General features: G+C 32.2%; 2 protein-coding genes across 3 annotated transcripts in view; one reads left to right on the forward strand and one right to left on the reverse strand.

Annotated features, from left to right (window-relative positions):
• LOC113500655 overlaps positions 1-20,519 on the reverse strand; it is a 193,507-nt gene that overhangs the window by 157,847 nt on the left and 15,141 nt on the right. The gene's annotated exons all lie outside the window — the stretch shown is intronic.
• The window catches only part of LOC113500653, a 211,262-nt gene that overhangs the window by 123,480 nt on the left and 67,263 nt on the right, over positions 1-20,519 (forward strand). For both annotated transcript variants that reach the window (XM_026881512.1, XM_026881513.1), the window contains one exon: positions 7,721-7,750. In XM_026881512.1, coding sequence (XP_026737313.1) covers positions 7,721-7,750 — 30 coding nt within the window. The remainder of the gene's footprint in view (positions 1-7,720; positions 7,751-20,519) is intronic.

The raw sequence follows: 20,519 nt of genomic DNA on the forward strand, positions 1-20,519 counted from the left end.
ATAACAGTCGAGACGAATGTGTACTTACCATAAACCTGTTACTCGATAAACCATTCATAAATTATTATAATTTACATCAGCACATAGGTACCGAGAACTGTTTAATAACTCATTGGACACTGTTAATAGCAGTTCACGTTTGAAAAACGAAGACAGTTTCCGAATAATCGAAGAGCCCAAATATAATGTTATTCTGTTTTTTAAATTCGTTGCAAGTCACGAAGAATTTCTGACGTCACAATCGTAATATTTCGACAGCTGTTGTGGAACAGAGACGCTGCTATATCCATCGTATTCCGTCTTGCTTCCACAAAGGACTACAATAATCTTTCTGTGTGAGGTCGTAGTAGGCCCTGAAGATAATTAATTGACAGGTACTTTCAAAGAGACAATTATCTGTATTGTGAATCACTTGCTAATTAATTACGCTAAGTACTTAGAAATACGCATCAGCCGCATTATAACTTGTATTTCTGGAAATTAATAGGTGCTGAGGTTGTTTGTAAATACTTAAAGGTTGATTGCAGATGGGTATTAAGATGACTTATATAAGTAAGTAGATACTTGTCTTGCACATGTTTTTACTTCAGCAATATATTAGGTGTCTAGGTACCTAGATTTACTTGAGAGACGTTTTAAGTAGCAAGCTTACCTAGTATAATTTCATGTTCTACTAACTTTATGCATAATAATATATCGAATAAGTACTGCAAAGTAGATGCCAACTGACAACCTTTTTTTCTTTATCAATAAAATTAGATCATCTTTAACGTTTAATAATGGTAATTAATGTGAGAAATGTTAGGCCAAAGTTACAGAACATTGTTGTGCAAATTAAATTTGAATTCTAAGTAACTAGAATTTATTCAATTCTTTATAATTTATAATAAACATTAATATTTATGAATATAAAAAGCTGTCAGCAAACCGAGGCGTGGAACTTATTAAAATTCTTTGCGAACTAAACGAGACTTTATACTCGTTAATACGCATATACTTGACTATTAAAATTAGCAAATAGTTTGAACAGGTATCTATAGGATTTTGTAGATATTCATTACTTATGAATTTAATTATATACCTACGTATAGACATGAATTTGAAACTTGTTTGATAAATTAACAATTATTAAATACTATCTACTTAAATCCACTGAAATTGTTAATAGTGTGTCAATAGTTGTCCCAAGACTGCATTTATAAATACCTTGTGTAATTACAAAACACCCTCACAACATGAAATAATACGAATAATTTCTACAAAATAATGTACCTAGTTATCCCTATACGAGGGGCGCTAGTAGCGCTGTCATTATGACAAAAATAATATAATAATTGGGCCAATTAGTATGTAGTCCCGATTTTGCAGCGATTTTCCGACTGCAAGTGGGTTTTCATTTGTTTTACCTGTAAGTTTCAACCTCTGCATTATAGAATCGATCCACGCCTGACCTCTAGAAGACTATGCTGCAGTCGAAACGATTTAATTTTATTTGAATTGATTTAAGAATATTATATCAAAAAAGCTATGTTTTGGTCCGAAAAGGACTTGCGTGCCTAACCCGCGAAGTCAGAAAATATGAAAACCGTATCTTTTTTAGGTTTTTGTATTCTCCGAAGATGTATCGACGGAGAAAAAGTATTGTAAAATATTATAGTGATAATTAAAACGCAATATGTTATGATACTTGTCTCTTAGTTCCCAATGTATTGTGTTACAGTGACGTACGTGATCTCGACATTGAAAATATTGTTTTACAAAACAAAGAGTTTACAATTTACGTATATATTTTTTCTTAAACTTTTTTTTTGTAGAGTGACAACCGAAAACGTTTTTATTTAAGTTTTATGTAAGTGTTAGTAAACATTTTTTTTTTCTTACCGATGTTTATAATGTGTAGGATGACATTGTTCTCTATGAGTTGCGTACTTAATTCGGGGTTCTAGAGTATTTTATACCAAAAAGTTAATTTTAATGTCGCAAAATTATTTATGTAAACATTCATTAATGACTAAGCCCTTCTCCCATATCCACACCTAGATTGTTCACAAAAAACGAATTTATCATTAAAATTAGTAACTATATATTTCCTACATGTATACAATACGGAGTCATCGTCCTTGTAATTACCTATACTAATCAGTACCTAGGAAGTCACTAATTACATACCTAGTTAGGGGAATTTGATAGTAACGGTGTCACTGAACAGACAAGTAAGCTATCTTATCACAATCAGTGACCGGATACGGGCTTTGTAAGGAAAATCTGATAAAAAATACATAAGAAATATGAATAAATATTAAATACCTTCCTTATAGAGTCATTTATTTATTTAGTTATACAAAACATTTATTTTTCTAATTTTTCAAGTCACATGTTATAGACTCAGATTTGATTAGTGGATCACAAAATACTTGTCAAGGATGGGGATATCTCACTCTTTGAATATGTATAGGTATATTAGGTTTTATAACCACCCAATAAGAAAACAGTTTTAACATACAAAGCATTAGAGTTGGAAAATATAATACATGATAGAGACAGAAAACAATTGAAAGTACACATATCACATTGTTCCAAATAAATGAAACCTTAGTAGAGCCAAGAAACAATTACTTCCAATTATAAAATTACATTTCGGATGTTATTTAACAATTTGAACGAACAAAAACGATTGCCTAGCAATAGTAATCTTACGTATGTTCGCCATGTATGGTAACTACTTATCCTTTTGACGTTAACGGCTGTGGTTTGACATGTAACACAAGTATGGCGCCGTTCCGTCACTTTGCTGGTAGGTTGAACACACCAACACACATGCAATAAGGTTAAGCAGTAAGTATGGTCAGTACCGAAAGGAAATGAACAAAGTCAGATTTTCAAACTGCCAAAAACCGCGAACTCTACATTATTAAACAAATCCAAAGCTTTCATAGTAATTTATTACATTTTGTAGAATGGTCTTATAAAACTGTCAATGTTCATGATTTTTTCTTGCTGATTGTACCTTTATGTCATGTTTATAATGTTTGGTAGTTTACCATATAGAAGGATGCGGGAAATCCCGAAAATATTTGAAGTAGTTGCTATCAATTTTGTAGTGACGTCTTAACAACGGTATTAAAAGACTGACCTTCGAAGCTTGGTTTTCGTTTAATGTATGGAAAGAAAGGTACTTAGTCGGTAATCACCATCCTTTACAAAATCCAAAATGCTCATTTAAACAGGTCAATAGCTCCCTTTGCTTTCAAACTTACAACAGGTTTATAGTAGAGACTTACGATAAAGCTAAGTATAGAAAGACAGGAAGCTAAAAATCATAAGCGGAAGATCTATTAAATATCATTTTGCAATAAATATGTCAACCTATGTCTTTGCCGACCTTCGTAGAGTCGTCTTCCGAGTCTTTGTGTTACAATTGATTTGTAAAAGGTTCCATATAATTTTTGTTATTTTTGTAATTATCTAGATACAAATTAAATCACAACTCGATTATCAGTATGCAAATAAATAAGATGTTATTGAAGCACACGATGTTTAACACGACTGGAGATCAACATGTTTACATTCGCAAGAACAATATTAGAGAAATCAGCAATAAACATCAATGATGAAAATAACTGTGTTATTTTTGCAACAATTAATTATTTATCTGTATCTTGGATCATGCCTTGATCTGGGGCCTGAGGGCAGGGAGTTTTCCACCGACGGTGATTTATCTGTTTGATAAAAACGTCAAGGGTTAAGGTGTGGCTATAATTAGTCCGCTATCACGCCCCCCGCGGACAATAATACGCTATCAGTTGCTACCAAGTACCTATTTTTGTTGTTTATGAATACGTCATATCGTATCATATCGAATGATTTGTTTCTAACGAAAATATGCGAAGCTGTTGATTTTATGACGGAGTTCAACTTGTTTTTCTTAAGTTCGTTTCTATGACTTAAGCATATCTAACAGCCGTATTTAAGAGTGATGCATAGCAAACGCACAGCTAATGTTGTCTTCTTCATTTTCATGTTTAATATAGAGAAAAAAACAAATTTTGCAAGAAAGTCCCTTAGCTTAGCTCTCTAGTCGATAGAAGTTTGATAACTCTGTAATATAACAACCGAATAAAACTATAAAATACAGTTACAACAAAGTCCGCTAAAAGTTATTTAATAACATTTAAAGAAAAGGTGAATGATCTATTGATTGCAGTGTCCGGGTAGCATCAATTTATACACAAAAACGAAACAATTTCTCTTTAGTAAGATTTAAGAAATCGGAATCAGAATTTCGAAAGCTTAGGACGAAGCGAGTGGTTCTTGACACGATAATCTAGTAAATTACAACTCTTTGCTTCAAGTAGTTTGAAAGCGTAAAAACAAAATTTTCGCAGAACAGTATTCTATTTTAATGAAGTAATTTATTTTTGTTGTTAATTGAGAGGGTTAATTGCGTTGACTCAGTTTAATTGTGACGAATTCGTTTCTCTTATTGTGCGAGCCAGTTTATGCCATGTTAGGTTATTTTAGTTATAATTCTGGTAAAGTTAATAAGCTTGTTGACAGTGTACACTGAATAACTGTTATGATATATTGTACTTGCTTAGGCCGAAACCTTTAATATGTCCACCTAATACAGGTGGACATATTAAAGGCTTAGATTGTAAGAAGTTACTTCTTGAATTTGCAAAGTGTGAGACTTATGTTAACTTCCTCGGAACCCTCAGTGAGAGGCGTGTTTTGATGATTATATACCTCCAAAAAATTTGTATCATGTCAAGAAGTCTCCACTTTTAATAACGTAAATTTTGATTTATTTTGTCATCTAGATTTGATAAATTTAGCATAACACACTTCCTTCACCTATATGGCATGATCCTATCATACGATTTATATTCATAAAGTTTGACCTTCCAAATCTTTAAATAAACTTTTATTAATAACTTATCAACAGCTATCCTTGGCTTATACTATTATTATAAATACCAATTAGTGTTAAATGTGACACATGCCTTAGAGATTGCTTGACGGGCCTGGCCAAGGCTAAAACTAACTAAATTATGTATACAAAGGCAATTAAGGGTTTCTAATCAGGCAGGTGGGTCTTATTAATAATTATATTATATTAGTAATTAGCAATAGCTATACATAGACACTTGATATGCCCGTTGTTTTTATGAAGGTGAAATTAGTTTATTTCATGAAAGAGTAGGTATGTTTATCGTGTTGGTTGCTTTGGGCCTTTGTGCTAGTATAAAAAATGGGTTAAGACGTTTAGCAGTAAAAGTGTATTAAACAGGAAGAGTTGCATTCGGTTTTATTTGGACTACAAAAAGTTAAAAAAAAACTGACAAACTGTCTACTAGGTACTTTAAATAACTATACTCTATAAATATAAATTATGATTACTTTTATTTAAAAAAAAACATTAAAGTTGTTATGTAAATAATGTCATGTTTTATTATTCATATCTATTGCCTTGACAACTGAAGATAGTAATTACGGAATGCGTCAGTAATGAACTCAAGACCTTACTGTGTACCTACTGTGAGTACCAACTGTTATTGAATATGATACCCGAATATACGGACGTCATACAGATAAAGTATTTGAGTTGATTAAAAAACATGTTTGAACAAGTGCAAGTGAAGTGCCGCTACTGTTTGTTAGTTTTTCAGATGGAAACTAAATATAGGTCATTGTATCAGAAAATATAGAGCAACAGATAGGAATATAACTCAAATTACGACTACTACCTACTTATATGAAAACAAATGAAGGTCGAAAATTTGAAATAGGTATATTTCCAACTGTTTTTTTTATTACTTTGGCACTGGGGCCGTTTAATCTTTGTGTCGTGATGAGCATCACAAAGATCCGAGTCACATGCACAAACAATCGTAAGACGCGCGGATCGAACCCGGCCAATAACGACCAATAAATATAAAACCAACAAAAGTTTAAATCCTAAAGATTCAGAGTATTTGAGAGTAAAACAATACATAAAACATCAAAGCTTCTGTTCTGCTCCTATTTCTTTGTTATCGTACCCCAATTCGGTATTGACATGAAAATAATGTGATATCAGTTGTTTTCTATAGCATTCGTGTTTGGGGAACAGGTTTCTATGGCATACCCGGGGCATGGGTGAACAACCTACAAATACTGTAACCTAGTATACTTCTATATGGAGTTTATCGCTAATATAAAAATAATGCGCACGAATTCAGGACATGGAACTTGTATCACTTTAATTACGTATTCTAAATAACTGGAAATTTTGTAGAGCTAGTTAGTAAATACACGCATTTTTTTGTGAAAATAATAGAAAGTGGAACTTAAGGTACGCGCTTACATGCGGTTTCGCCTTCAAAATGTTGCCTGAGTTAATACAGGCTCTCAGCTACTGATTGGTCCATCTTTTTGGATTTTGAGAACCTAATACAAACAAACATGCAACTACAAGAAAAAAATGTCTTAAGTGTGATACAGTATGTATGAGCATTATGAATTGCGCAGTTTTAAAAAGATTTCGCACTGCGTTTGAGTAGTATCAAGGTTAGTTTAGTATTGATATTTGTATGACAAATGTTCCTATAACACGTCACTATTTGCTATCTATACTTTTTTTATTTTTCGCTTGAGTCTCCGTAAAAAGTTTCATAGAATAAGATTTAAGTTTTTAGCACCTGAAACTTTTAATTTGCATTATATGCTAATCGATTCATTTTAAGATAATAATATCTCATTTGTTACATAAAATGCGGTGGATTTCTATAAACGTTTTCAGTGTAGATCTTCTATAATAAGGTCACATAAAACCTCTCTTTACCTTAAGTAATAAAATACAGAACAAAAAACCAGAAATAAATAAATCTTTAAGTGTTTTTCCTCACGTGGCGTTTCCTGGGACGTGAAAACATGTGACTGGCCATCACAAGCTTGTCGCATCGTTATTTTCCTACTAGTTTTCCAATTAATATGCACTTTATACGACATTAGTATTTCCTGTTGTTTATTAAAAGGTTTTCGGCGAATAACTGAACACCTTTATGATAAGGATAACGATAAAGTTTACTATTAATAAGATGAAAATGTAAAAAATACCAATAGATAAAATAACTTTATTATTAGGCTTTTCTATCGCAGGCTCTATACTCGCGTGGAACAAACGACATTAGGACGATCTACGAATGCTTGTTCTAAGTCTGGGTGTCTTTGAGCTTGTATTTTAAATATTTGTGAAACCCTACGCGGTCTGAGAATTTAATTCCATACGGCGGGAAATGTTTTTTTTTTATGAGAAAGCATAGAAGGAGTTTCTACTAACGAACATCTTTAAGTTTGTGTAATTATACTTTTAGAATTCCGAGTTGCATTGTAACGTGTACAAAGTGCCTTACCTAAAGGTAAAGAATGCAACATATTTTCTAGTGTTCTAATAAATACTCAGGAATGTTATAAAACTATATGATTTCATAATATTCTTAGGTAATGCAATAAATAATCGTTTTAAAGCAATCATTACTCTACATTTTATAGGAAGTCAGTTATGATTTATACAATGTACATTTTTTACTATTAAGTTATGTATCACGCCCCATTTGTTGTCCGTGTTGTCATATTAAGCTTAAGAAGTAATTAAATAACAGCTAATAATATTAGATTAAGTTATGCACGCAATACCATTTTACATTTTTTTCACACATTTTATTTTTTTCTATTTCAGAATCAGATCTCACGAGTCTTTCGCATGTTGGTAAGTAATCATCATTTTTTTTTAATTCATCGACATATTTAATGTTTTGTCGTGTAATTGAAAACCTAGGAATTAACACTTTTCAATTAAGCAGTAATTTGTTTTTATTTAAAAATCAATTAACGAACGATTAGCACTTTGTAATCAAGCATTGTTTAATTAAAAAAGATATCTTGATACTAAACCTTAGCATTCGAAAATCTATTAAACAGTTTTTACTTCTGGCATCATTAATTTAAATCAGTTGCGTTTTGAGTCACTTCTAAATTTGAATCCGATCAGATTGACAGAACGACATCATAATATAACTCCTCAAATAGGATGTTTTGGATAAACCATTGCCACGAGGCGCGAAATCCAAAATAAACATCTATTCTTACGAGGCCACATTCTCTTACGTGTTATGAACTGACATTGTTCTGTGGTATTATATCCATTGCTTAAAATAACTCGTCAGTCTAGAATAGACTTCTAACATTGCCGGCAATGGATGTGACGTTGATATTTATGCTCCTGAAAACCAATCCGTGTGCAACAGGAATAGGAGTTACATAATGGTGTGATGTTAGGTAACATTGTCACTCAAACTGTATTGGAGTGAAGAATTTATGAGTTTCACATCCGAGGTTAATAATATTTGGGGGCCATACTCGTTACATTAATTAAAGTTTGTTTTAATGAAAGGCAAGCTACAGCTGGTCTCTGTAACCGGGTTAATGTTTCGATGGTCTTTCAAGGTTTATATCAATCTAAATAGAAATACATTTGAGAATCGTAAAACATAAATAATGTTTTCTAGTATTTACGGCAATGAAACTTTTAATAGATTTTCTCTCGTATATTTTTACCTTGGTTTTACAACGTAAGCAGCATTTTATAATGCACTGTTCATGGTCTCGAGAAAACATTAGTTTTAATTAGGTATTGCTGATAAAAAAGTATAATATCTGCCGCCTTCCGTGGTTCAGGCTGAGGCAGAATGTCAATAATTTTTATGTTATTCCAACCAGACTTCCTTTACTAGTTAACGTAATACATTTCATAAATGCTTGATTGACGAGGTTTTAGATCAAAGATGCTTTGTTGGCAACAAAGATATTGGAATAAAGATCTTGTTTACTTGAAATAAAGTTTAAATTAGATAAATTTAAGTAAGGTTCACAAAGATGAAGTGCATCAAAGGTTTGTGGAACGATGCAGATAAATTCTTCGTTCTGTTTGTGGTTCTGATTTACGTAAGATCTTATATTGACTGTGGATCCATCAAACAATTCAATCAATATTTAAAGCATGTTATTTATAGTGCAGCTTTATTATAAGTGCTTAAAGAAGAATTTATAGAAACAGATATTTGTTTACGATTGTACAAGAAATTGACAGTAGAGTTAGTAGAATAGCAGGTACAGTCAAGTACAAAAGCTAATACTGAATGTTTTACGAGTATTCTTAAAATGTGGAATACCTAGTTATATACATATTACTGGGATATTATTGATTAACAAACAAATTGTCTCTTACATGGTGTACTCTCGTTAACAGTGGCCTTATTGTGCCGGCATGCGTTTCAATTAAGGCTCATAATAGTAATTGGTGTCAGCATTCTACGTATAGTTCCGTCAATGTTACTACAACGTTTAATATGACGTTCTAAAAACACAAATTTGTGTATTAGAGGGAGATAAAACTAAACTGAACGATATCTCTATCCCTTTTCTTTGTTGAAACGTTGTAGAGTCTATAGTTATAGTTACATCCCTTGTTAATTATTTTAAATGTATGTTCAATTTACACAATTCAGTTGATCATGGAATTTAGAATTGACGCAATTAGGGTGAATTTATAAACGGTCGTTCTGAATTAACTATATTTTTGGTATATTGTCAACTGGCGCCAGCTCTGCGCAAATGTTAATATTGAAGAAAACCACTTTGTGGTGAGTACCTATTAAAGAAGAACTTGATAGGTATCACCATTTATTAATTTCGTTGCTGACGTTAATTTTCATTATATATGTCTATCTAATTGCGATACATTACTATGAGCTCATTTAGTCCGTTTTCTATCATAAAATTAGTTTCATTAAACAGCTCTACTTCAGTTTTATGAAATTGTGTCAATAAACTTGCACCAACGTGTGTTAAGGTCAATTAGGAACAGTTTCATGATCTCGAAAGATCAAATATTTTCAAAGAAAACGTCAAGTGAATGCAGTCAGTAAACTTACATGAAAACTCGTTAAAATTCCCAGACATTTTGGCATAACACCAATAATTGGCGTTTAATACAGTTATAAATGCAACACCCAACAGTATTGGTATGATTTACTAGTTTCGCGGTTTCCTTATTCTGATTGATTCAGGTCTATTCGAAACACCAATATCGATGAGTTCCGTAAACAGATGTCGGAGTAAAATATCAAAGATTTTAGATCAGTTAGGTGGAGGAAGTTAATACTGAATTTGGCGAAGTGCCAGAGTACGAGACAGTAGAGACAAAGATACCTAATTAATTGTCCATACAAGTAATACACATGAAGACTGGATTCTTAAAATAAAAGAAGACTTTAAAGTGCATACGTAAATGGCTTAAATGCTGGTTTGTTTCATGAACTTTAAGATGTTAATTTTAAGATCAAAGCATTAATTTGTCAAGATTTGTTTACAGCTTTTTACTGTTTTGAATTATTGCGCAGATTTTAAGTTTCTGGCAATGGCCGTTAGAAATAACTCGAAATTCGAAGCAATTGGGAGAAATAATATCTAGATTATATATTTTTTTTATTTTGTATTTGGTAGGCATTAATAATAGTAGTTGCTTAGTCGATAGACATAATACTAATTTAGTCATATTGAAACTCAGTAGCTCAACTTTTTGTGCGAATTCCTGAATAAATATTGAGTTATTTTGTCGCACTCACACTAATTTACATCGTGTCTCAAGTTCGTCGACATTAAGCACGTTTTTCTTGTTATTGTAATGGTTTGCACTAATTTATATTGCACAAACTAAAGAGAATAATAAAAGAGTCACATTGTCAGTCACATGAGCTATTCATTTAGTCTGACTGCAGTTCCCAGACCGTTTTAATTGGCCAATTATTATTATTATGGAAGAAAATGAAAGCATGCTTCGAAACGTGATTTAATAATATCTTTAGTACTCACGAATGCTATAAAGTTTTATTACTACGTACTATTTTAGCTTAAAGTCTGGGGATGAATTTATTTCATGATGGTTCACTAACTTCAAGGCTATTTGAGATGAAATAACAACAAACCTCCTTTGTCAATGAACTTGTGTTTCTCATTTGTTTTTGTTCAAGATGCGATTTATTTGGGTATAATATAAAGTCAAATAACTCGACTGCACTGTGTGTTTACTATATGAATTTGTTATAAGTCTTGGTTAACTGACATTTTGAAACCAGCTGTGATGTGTCTTTGTTAGGAATATCTCATATAATTAGGTTTCTTAGGTGAATACAGGTACAATCGTTGTATAAGGTTTGCACCTTTACAAGTGTAAATAATTAATCTATGGAATCATGAATAGATGACTTTTGTCGTCAATAAATGCAGATTCCACCTCATAGGTCAATATTGTGAATAAATATTATTGTGGCATAGGTTTATGATATTAATAAACAAAGTTATTTGATTCCCAGGGATGTGTGGTGATGTAATATGTCAAAGTAGTTTTCCCATGTTAAAGATACGTAAACAAATGTTGGGAATTCAGATAACAACTTAAAGAAAAAATTTTAAGGAAAATCCGACCGCATTTGTTTTCAAACAAAAACACAGACATATTACACAAAAAACTGCAACGTAAACAAAAGCAACTTCCTACAGTAATTACCTGTTAAATTTCGCAGGAAAATACTATAAAGCGTGTTTTCAATCATTCTATTTTCATATTGAAGACGCGCTATATATTCGTGTGTTGAAACTGTCCAGAGAATATCAAGCGAACAATTAAAGACGGTTTGATTATTTTTGCAAGACGAAAAAAGATCTGACGAGTATCTACGCAGTAGTTCCAGGGAGTCGGTAGCGGTCGGTTTTGTGAAAACGTTATCTCAAAATTTACTACCGATACTGATAATAACAATAACAAACGTATAGTGAATCAACTTTTACGGTTCACCTGTATTTTGTAGATAGAACATTTCTTGCTAGTTTAATGTATCCAGATACCGAAACACGAATTCGGGTTTCTCCAAATTTTGTTTAGGTATTTCTTTGGCAAATTACCGCGAAATGATTATGAAATATTATAACATTATATATGATAACATTCCTTGGAACTAATATCTAAGTCTTTGTTATATACAGATCTTAAACTGTCATTGTAAAGCTTTATATCTTATCTAAAAGGCCGAAGTCATTTACATAACATAATTGCTATATCAAAGGGGGCGTGTCATATTTGTTGGTCGTCAAGGAAATTTGAAAGATAGTGTCAAGATAAGGTGAAAAACTTTGTACTGTATGAGTTCATCAATTAATATAGGAACATTATTAAGGCTTTGTCAATAACATAAATATGTAACTGTCATACTGTCATCTCCATTTTTGTGCAGTCATTTGTTTATTCCACATAATCGCATTTTAAAGAAGGAGGTTTCTGTCAGTTACCAACTTATTACACTAATGAACTCTAGAATGAAACTTGTTTTGTTTTTTAACGAAGTATGTGTTTATGCCAGTGTATTCACATTGTGTGCGCAGTCAACTGTTTTTAAATGAATCGTATTACTTATTCAAGAGCATCTGTCAATTATTTTAGACATTTCAATATCGAATTCGCATCGTCACAAACAAGGTCGTATTTTGTTCCCCATTGATATTCGACACATTTATAAATACTTTTTCTTTCCACAAATTTACTTTATTTTTTCTGGTTTTAGGTATCTGAACTTTAACTCTATATTTATAGGTAATGTTTTCTATAATCTCAAGAGAATTATGTTTGATATTTGTATGGAGTATAGCCGGTCCTTGCTATGACACAACTGACCTAATGACCTAAATATTTGAAAATAAACAATATTTATTTGCTTTTGTTAAAATGGGCCCGTGTTCTTCGGTTTGCTAATATGTAAACGTCACGACATTGGGTGGTTTGACAAAACATTTTAAGTTGTTCATAAAAAACAAGGTTAGGTTATCATAAAAGGAAAAACAGCTGTATAGAAAAGGTAAAAACAATGTTATCGCGACTTGTAATGCATTTCCCGATTTCCGGTCGACAAAAAAAGTAAATGAATTTGCTTCTGATTTTATCACAATAATTTTCTGATATTAACCGAAATCTTTTTTAATTAGTTAAGTTAGTTGTTTGTAGGTAAATGTTACCTATTTTTTTAAATTTCGATTTCGTTGCTTTATAAATTTTATTTAATCATTTTGTGTGCTTGTCTATCTATCAAGACCTGTTCTGCTACATTGTCAAAAACCACACACGTTTGACAGCAAACAAAAATAAAACAAATAACTATATTTCATTCCATCGAAAAGGTATTCTTTAGAGAATCATTATATTCATTATCCATCGCAATTGGTAGTCTGTGTAATACGTAATTAATATTATTTATAAGCAGCTCTTAAAAATGTATAAAAGCAATATAAATGACAAGTCAAATCATTTTATTTTTATTACTTATTGTTCGGACATTAATAAATATGAATCACGTTAGTTTCAATTTGACGTTTGTATTCGCAAACAATACTAAAAAGATGATGATAAATTGGGATTGCCCAACGAGTTTAGGACGCCACCGTAGGCGATCATCAGCTGACGAGGTGTCGTGATCGCGTATCAACATAAACACTAATAAAATATTTAACATGAAATTTCGTCCTAGTCTTTTATAAACCCAGTTATCGAAACTCCTTCAATAGAAGAAGGATATAGATGTTTCTTTGTTTCTTGAACAGAGATCATTATCTACAAAGACATACAATTGTCAAGTTTCCCTTATTACGTACCCAGCTCGCGTCTTTCTTAGCGCCGCCTGGACGTTTACGACTCCTTAGAAAACATTTAGATCATCATGGGTGCGGTAATTAAATCACACAAATGAAGGTTGCGAATTCTCAGATCATATTGAGTAACATGAACAGCAGATGTAATCTTTTGTTAACAATCATCATTCAGACCCAAATTTCTTGCATGCCACGAATCCCACAGACTTCTTATACTTTTTTAATGAGATAATATATGTATTTAATAAAAAATGGGTCTATTAGTTTATCAGTGCTACGAGTAAAACGCATAGGGAGCGTAAAAAGCTCTCTCTATTTCGCGTGCTCTCTACTTCATGAATGTTTTTGAGATTAACTATAATATCATTCAAGTATACGTTTATGTATCTATTGCTACCTTTTAAACATTTATTGTAGTATTACATCTACTAGAACACGCTTTTATAGACTCCATCATGTCATTTATTATGCAATACAAGTTCAATGTGACACGTTATGTCCGAGGCATTTAATTTACATGCACAAGGTGCCAATTACGTATTATGCAATGGGAAACTCGTGCTAACTATTAATGTTTCCATAAAAAGGAAATCTATTTTCCAAAGTTATTCACTCAAATATCAACTTATTTCGGTACGAGAAGTACTTTAATCAACGATTAGAATAACAATTTTATTTGGCTTTTAAGAGCACCTACGCTCATCGTATAGTTGCACTATTTCAATTATGCCGATAGAAATAGATGCAGCAGAGTTTAGGTGTTCAACCTAAAATTGTTTACCACTAAAAATATCACTCCCAACGTCACTGGATGACGATAATAAATGCTTTCCAGTATTTACGACTGCTTTATTTTGACTATCGAATCGCATGTTTCACACTAAAAGGTTTAATACACGGATTCATTAAAGCAGATTTATTTCACAATACTTTCACAAATTTAATAAGTATTTTGATTACGTTATACAGTATTAACGATTTAAATCGTAAAGCTGCAATAAATGAAAAACCAGTACGTAATATTTTATTGATTTAATCACCCAATAAAGCGATAAGTGATGACCGGACGCTTATTTTATGAGATCAAAGCATTTACTCATAACACGTCCGTATTTAAAGGGTAATATAAATATTAAAATAAACTGATACTAATAAGCTGTATAGTGATGATTCATTGAGTTTCGCCAATTTCTTGAACAAAGTCATTCGATTGCTCTAACCAAATTACCCTTTGACATCAAGCGAACAATTGGACATCACGAAGAATATTTAATCCTAACCCAGTCATAATCAAATTTAATATTTTGACGTTTGTAACACAACATTTACCCATCGCTCGTTTTCAAGGCTATTTTGGCAGCTAACCAGGAAGCACAGCAGCGATGCACAGCGTTTATTTATAGCTGTCGTCTCAAGGGGCGGGACTCTTGCGTCGTTTTCACAGGTGCAGAAGTTTGCGCAATAGATTGACGAGACGTGACGTTGGCAATGCGAATTATAATACGCAATTAATACTGAGCTATTGCGAAGATAATTGTATGTTTTCTAACGAAGTATAAATCTTTCCAATCGGAAATAAACGAAAGCTGCCGGATATTTTATCATGAGTAATAATCGGACTGGTTTCTATTACAAACAATATAATTGACGAGGAATAAATTGATGTAACCAATCCGTTTACGGAAAAATGAATAGTGAAATATTTTCTTTGTTTAATGGCTTAGCAACACCAAGTCCTATTGTATTGTATTATTATTATTTGTCACGAAGTTGGAATAGTCGCTATTATACCACACCCATACTGTCATGAGCTCACGACGTTCCTAGATCGCTATCCATGTAAACTGAAACTAATTGGTCAATTAACTATTGTTCTTAAAACATGTTCGACTTTATGTTCAAACTAGAGTTTTATGGTTACCGTGACTAAATATTACAAAAGATTGACGTCAGGCCTTCAGTATGTCTATTTGTTAGTATCAGTATCAATACACCACGTGATTATAGCTCTGTGCTTAGAATTAAGCGGAACGAATAAGTACGACTATTAGCTTTGAAATTTACAAGACACGAGATTCTTTAAAACATCTATGAAACTCTATTCACATGGAGTTTCATTTGTTTTATCGTGTTCAGTCATGTTCTAGACATCTAGTCATAAAGTTAACTTCTATAGGCGGTAATTTAAACATTCTATTAAGTCTCCTCGTATGAAGATATCATTACGAAAAACATTTTTAAATCGGAGTTCACTCGACAAATAACCATTACATTGTATGTCTTTGCAATCGCAACTTGTTAAAATTTCTGCTACAGAAAACCCGATCGATAAATTATATTGACATCATATAAAAATAATCCTGAATAGTAAATAACAGAAATATGCATAAGTAAATAAACATCTAGCACTATTAATACATACGAGAGTTTAACAAACTATATTAAGTCAAAGGACCGTAAAGGCATAATTACGTGTTTATTAACGCATGTCATTGTAACGCCAAGGATAAGGTCGCATAAATTGATAAAGCAATGAACTCGGTATTATTTGTTTATCAACAAATGCAGAGATAAGATAATAATACGAAATCTGAATGAGTATTGTTTCTCTGATATTCATTTGTTACGACAGGATTTTCCGACGATTTTTTTGATAAGACACCGGCGGCGCCATTATTTCGTAATATTTTTTGTTTACCACTAAATTCTTTGTAGTGGAAATTTTCTAATATTGAAAACATTAATGCGTCATGTCATGTTGTGTAAATATTTTGTTTGTTGTTTTTTTCACACAATAATATGTTTTAACTTGTTCTTCGAGAAGTTTTCTTGTCATTTTCCATTTATCTTAAATTCTGTGTTGCCATTTGTTTTCCGCGTGGTAAATTCTCCAGATTTACCTTGTCGTACATTGAACTTCAATTTTATTTCTGGTATTGTATTAATGTGATGGTCAAGATAATTCGTAAACCGACGGCCTTAACAAAACTTACCCTACGTTTTATAAGGTAGCAAGTCCAAGGTTGGAGATAATAGTTTCGGACCTTGATTTCTAAATTGCTATGGCCGTGGGTCTTATTATATTTTCAAGGGTAGGTTGTACCGCCAATCAATACATGCTTCTATTTCCATGTTCTTAACCAATTGATTATAAACTTCTGGTGAGATTTCCTCACGATGATTTATATTTACGTTATCCAAGTTGATCTACCTTAATATCAACTAGATGAGAATCAGACAACATTCAACTTGGAAAGTAAATATTCAGAATTTTTTGATAAACTCTTGGATTTAGAATGCCAAACAATTTAGAAAGTCAAAACATTTGATATATTAGATTTTTTACATTTTACTTAGGTTGTTATATGCAGATTTAAGATGACTTTTGGCGGTTTAAATAAAACTTAAATTTCGTGAATGGGTTTCATATAAAATAGACCATTATTGTCGATAATGATAATTATTTTAAGATTTTGACTGATCAGTATTAAAACAATATTACATAGACGAACACAATGCTACGAGTTTCTACTAAGTACATAATTTCCAGTGCAATGGATTCCCTTCAGAATGCCCAATGACGATGATATTTAAACAAGATATGCATTCTAATGAAGGCGGTTGTATCTTCCGCAAAATGTACACCTGCTTTGTCTATTGTTCGACGTATGATGTACATTGCATGTTTAATAGACATGTAGACCTTCATCGGATTATCTACGAACAACTTTAAAAACTTAGTTTTTTCTTTCTTAACAAAAAAAAACTTGTACCTATCATTTTTTTGTTAAGAAACTAAGAACTTTTTAATGAAGTACTTATATATCTATTATTTATGGACCATTTATCTTTCCGCCATGATTGTCTCAAGGTGATTATTATTTATGTACTTACCTGCTACCTATGATCTGCCAACTTTCCCGCAGACATTTTTATTACGAAACATTTCTAAAACTTTACAGGGTTGATGCATATCAGCAGTTAACAGCTTCTGTGTATTTCTGTGTATGTGTAGGTACGTAACCAACTACATTTCGTCGAAAAATTTAGTTTTTACAACGGAAAGTAATTTAAAACGTGTGTTAAAACTGTCTGTGACGTCGACAGTCGCTGGCGTGGGTGTTGCTTCGTCTGACACTGTCGCAGCGTCCGACCGTCACGTGATAAAACGCAATTACACATAACGCACCTCCGTCATGTCATTGAAAATATTACAAAAGATTACCAAGCAAAACTAGCTATTAAAACGTTTACAATACAGCTAAAAGTCCTAATTAGATGTCACCAAACTTGGCGCAGTAAATCCACTGCGCAATTCGCGTCGTAACATTGGTATTCGTGAGTCTAAGATATGTTTAAGATTGAACAACGAAAGTGACGTATAATCACTATCTTGAGCGTTTTCTAAGAATTTTGTAACTTATTCTTTGTACTGGATAATTCATTGTGACGTATCTAAATAGCTATAAATGTTTCGAATCTGAAAATGAGAAAGAGGCGGCGACAGTTCTATTCATCATCGTGGTAGCTTCTCTAAACTAAAACTTCCTTTTATTATGACATATCGTTGACCTAAATGTGTTATAACTGGTCCTTAAATATAGAAATCAGAATAAACAAAATATGTGAGCATCGAACATGTGAAATCAGATTTAGTTGGTTTAGATTTATATCAAAGAAAGTTTTTCTATTTCCTTACACGTTGTAAACATGCCATTCACAAATATTTTGTAGAAGAAAATTGATCAAAAAGTCGTAAACCAAATATACTTATCTATTGTTGTTGAAAGAAAAAAGGTGTTTCATTGACTAACTGTATATGAATCTTCTAAAAAGACATTTCTAATTAGTAGAACAGTTCAAGCAGTTTTACTACATAACTGAACAAGCCTATAAATCTTTGATAGGTTTCAAAGCATTTTTTGCAGACATCAATGGTTTATGAATCATACTAAAAGTTAATTGGTTTATATTTCAAGATTGCGCAGTTATCAAGCAGTCTGGGCTATAAATCATTTAGCCATAATGATACAGTACAAATCGTGTGTAGTGTGTATCGCGTCACGTGTTTTAAATAATAAATGTTATATGGGTGAGGGATCAGGCGACGCAGACGGATCAATATTTGTAGTGTGTCGCAAAAAGAAGAGTTTTCGAGAACTTGTTAACGGGGCAACGAGTTTAATTAATGTTATGATGATAGAATATGAACGATAAAATGTCAACGGACGATACCCCGATGTGACTAACGATTCTGATTGAACTATGGCTGTTATGATCTATTTAACCGCATACCTGCACTTCGGATGACCTGAGGTAGAGGCGAATCAACTTGGTCTATCACCGCTGACATGAGATAAGACCCTAGAACTAATATCGCAATAGAAGACGGGTGGTCAAAATTGTCTAACGATTTCAAGCAATACCTTTCTGTAGATGTATGTGCTTGGAAAGACCATTTAGATGTGCCCTTTGCAAAGGGCAAAGTACCAAGGTACATAATGATCAAAGCTTTGATGAAATATCCCCGCGTATTTTTTTGCGGCCAAATTTATGATAGCTGTTAGTACATTTCCGTTTTACTGTAGGGTCGATAAGCAACGAGCCAGTAATAAGAACTGTTCTTGTATTTTCGCCCTTGACCTTAGACGTCACGAATTGACTCTTTATCATTTTGTTTACGATTGCAGTTTGGTGTACAGAGGACAGATAAACTGGAGATTGTTAGCATTATTACCATATTTTGCGACACTCAATTGCAATTTAAGAGGTTAAGTTTTTAAGGTAATCCACGTTTGTTTTTGGTAGTTCAATTAACGAAAATATGCTTTGAGGTTAAAAACAGAACAGATTGTTGCGATTTTTGTTCTTTTTTTAAGTTGTTTCAATTTTGATCTTAGTAGGTAAATGTATTGATACTGTTTTCCTTTAAAAATTTACTTCCGTTCTGCAGTTGTTTTAAATATAGAAGGAAGCTCTGACTTTGAAGGTTAGGATTTTAAGTAGTTTTGTTTCAATATTTACAAATCGTAGAACATTCCGATCGTGTTCCTCCATTAATTCGTTTGGCACAGCACGCGATTCCATAGATAAAAAACGTATTTAAGAAGGAAATTGACTACAGAGATACATCATAAAAGCTAAACATAATATTAGTAATGCTAGACGTAGCAGTGATTGACAAATCAAAGGGCTATTTTTGTCCCACATCGACCCGAGGGTAGGCCTATGCTCGCGGCCACTGATGACGCAGTAACCAACCTTCAGATGAATATTTTAACAGTTAATTCCTATGTAGGTTGATTGGGACACATTTTGATCGATATTTCGTTGAATAATATAGGGCGTGTCAGACTAGCTTTATTCACAGACAAATATACGAAGGTAACAAATATTTGTATATTAAAATGGAAAATATACTCTCAAAAGTATCACTGTTCCTGGACATTAGTTTCACTGTAGAAGAGTAACTGAAACTCGCTTACCTAGTTAAGTACGCAGATATTATTAAAATAAAATCTCTAATTTTCTATCAATAATACAGATAGAATAATAGTATTTTGTAAAGCAAGGACACACCTTTGCCATTTTCTGTACAGGCAATTGTTTTACCAATTTTCTATTTAAAGTGGATCAATGACATTTTCAATGTTTGCCTTATTATCAAACACCTTCATTCCTTTTATTTATAAAACACATTTTATTACCTACGTAGTTTAATTTGCGTCATATAAAAGTTATTGAATTGATTAAACATTTCCATCATAAATATTTTTGTTATC

Source organism: Trichoplusia ni, chromosome 14 (assembly GCF_003590095.1).
Source record: "Trichoplusia ni isolate ovarian cell line Hi5 chromosome 14, tn1, whole genome shotgun sequence".
NCBI lineage: Eukaryota > Metazoa > Arthropoda > Insecta > Lepidoptera > Noctuidae > Trichoplusia > Trichoplusia ni.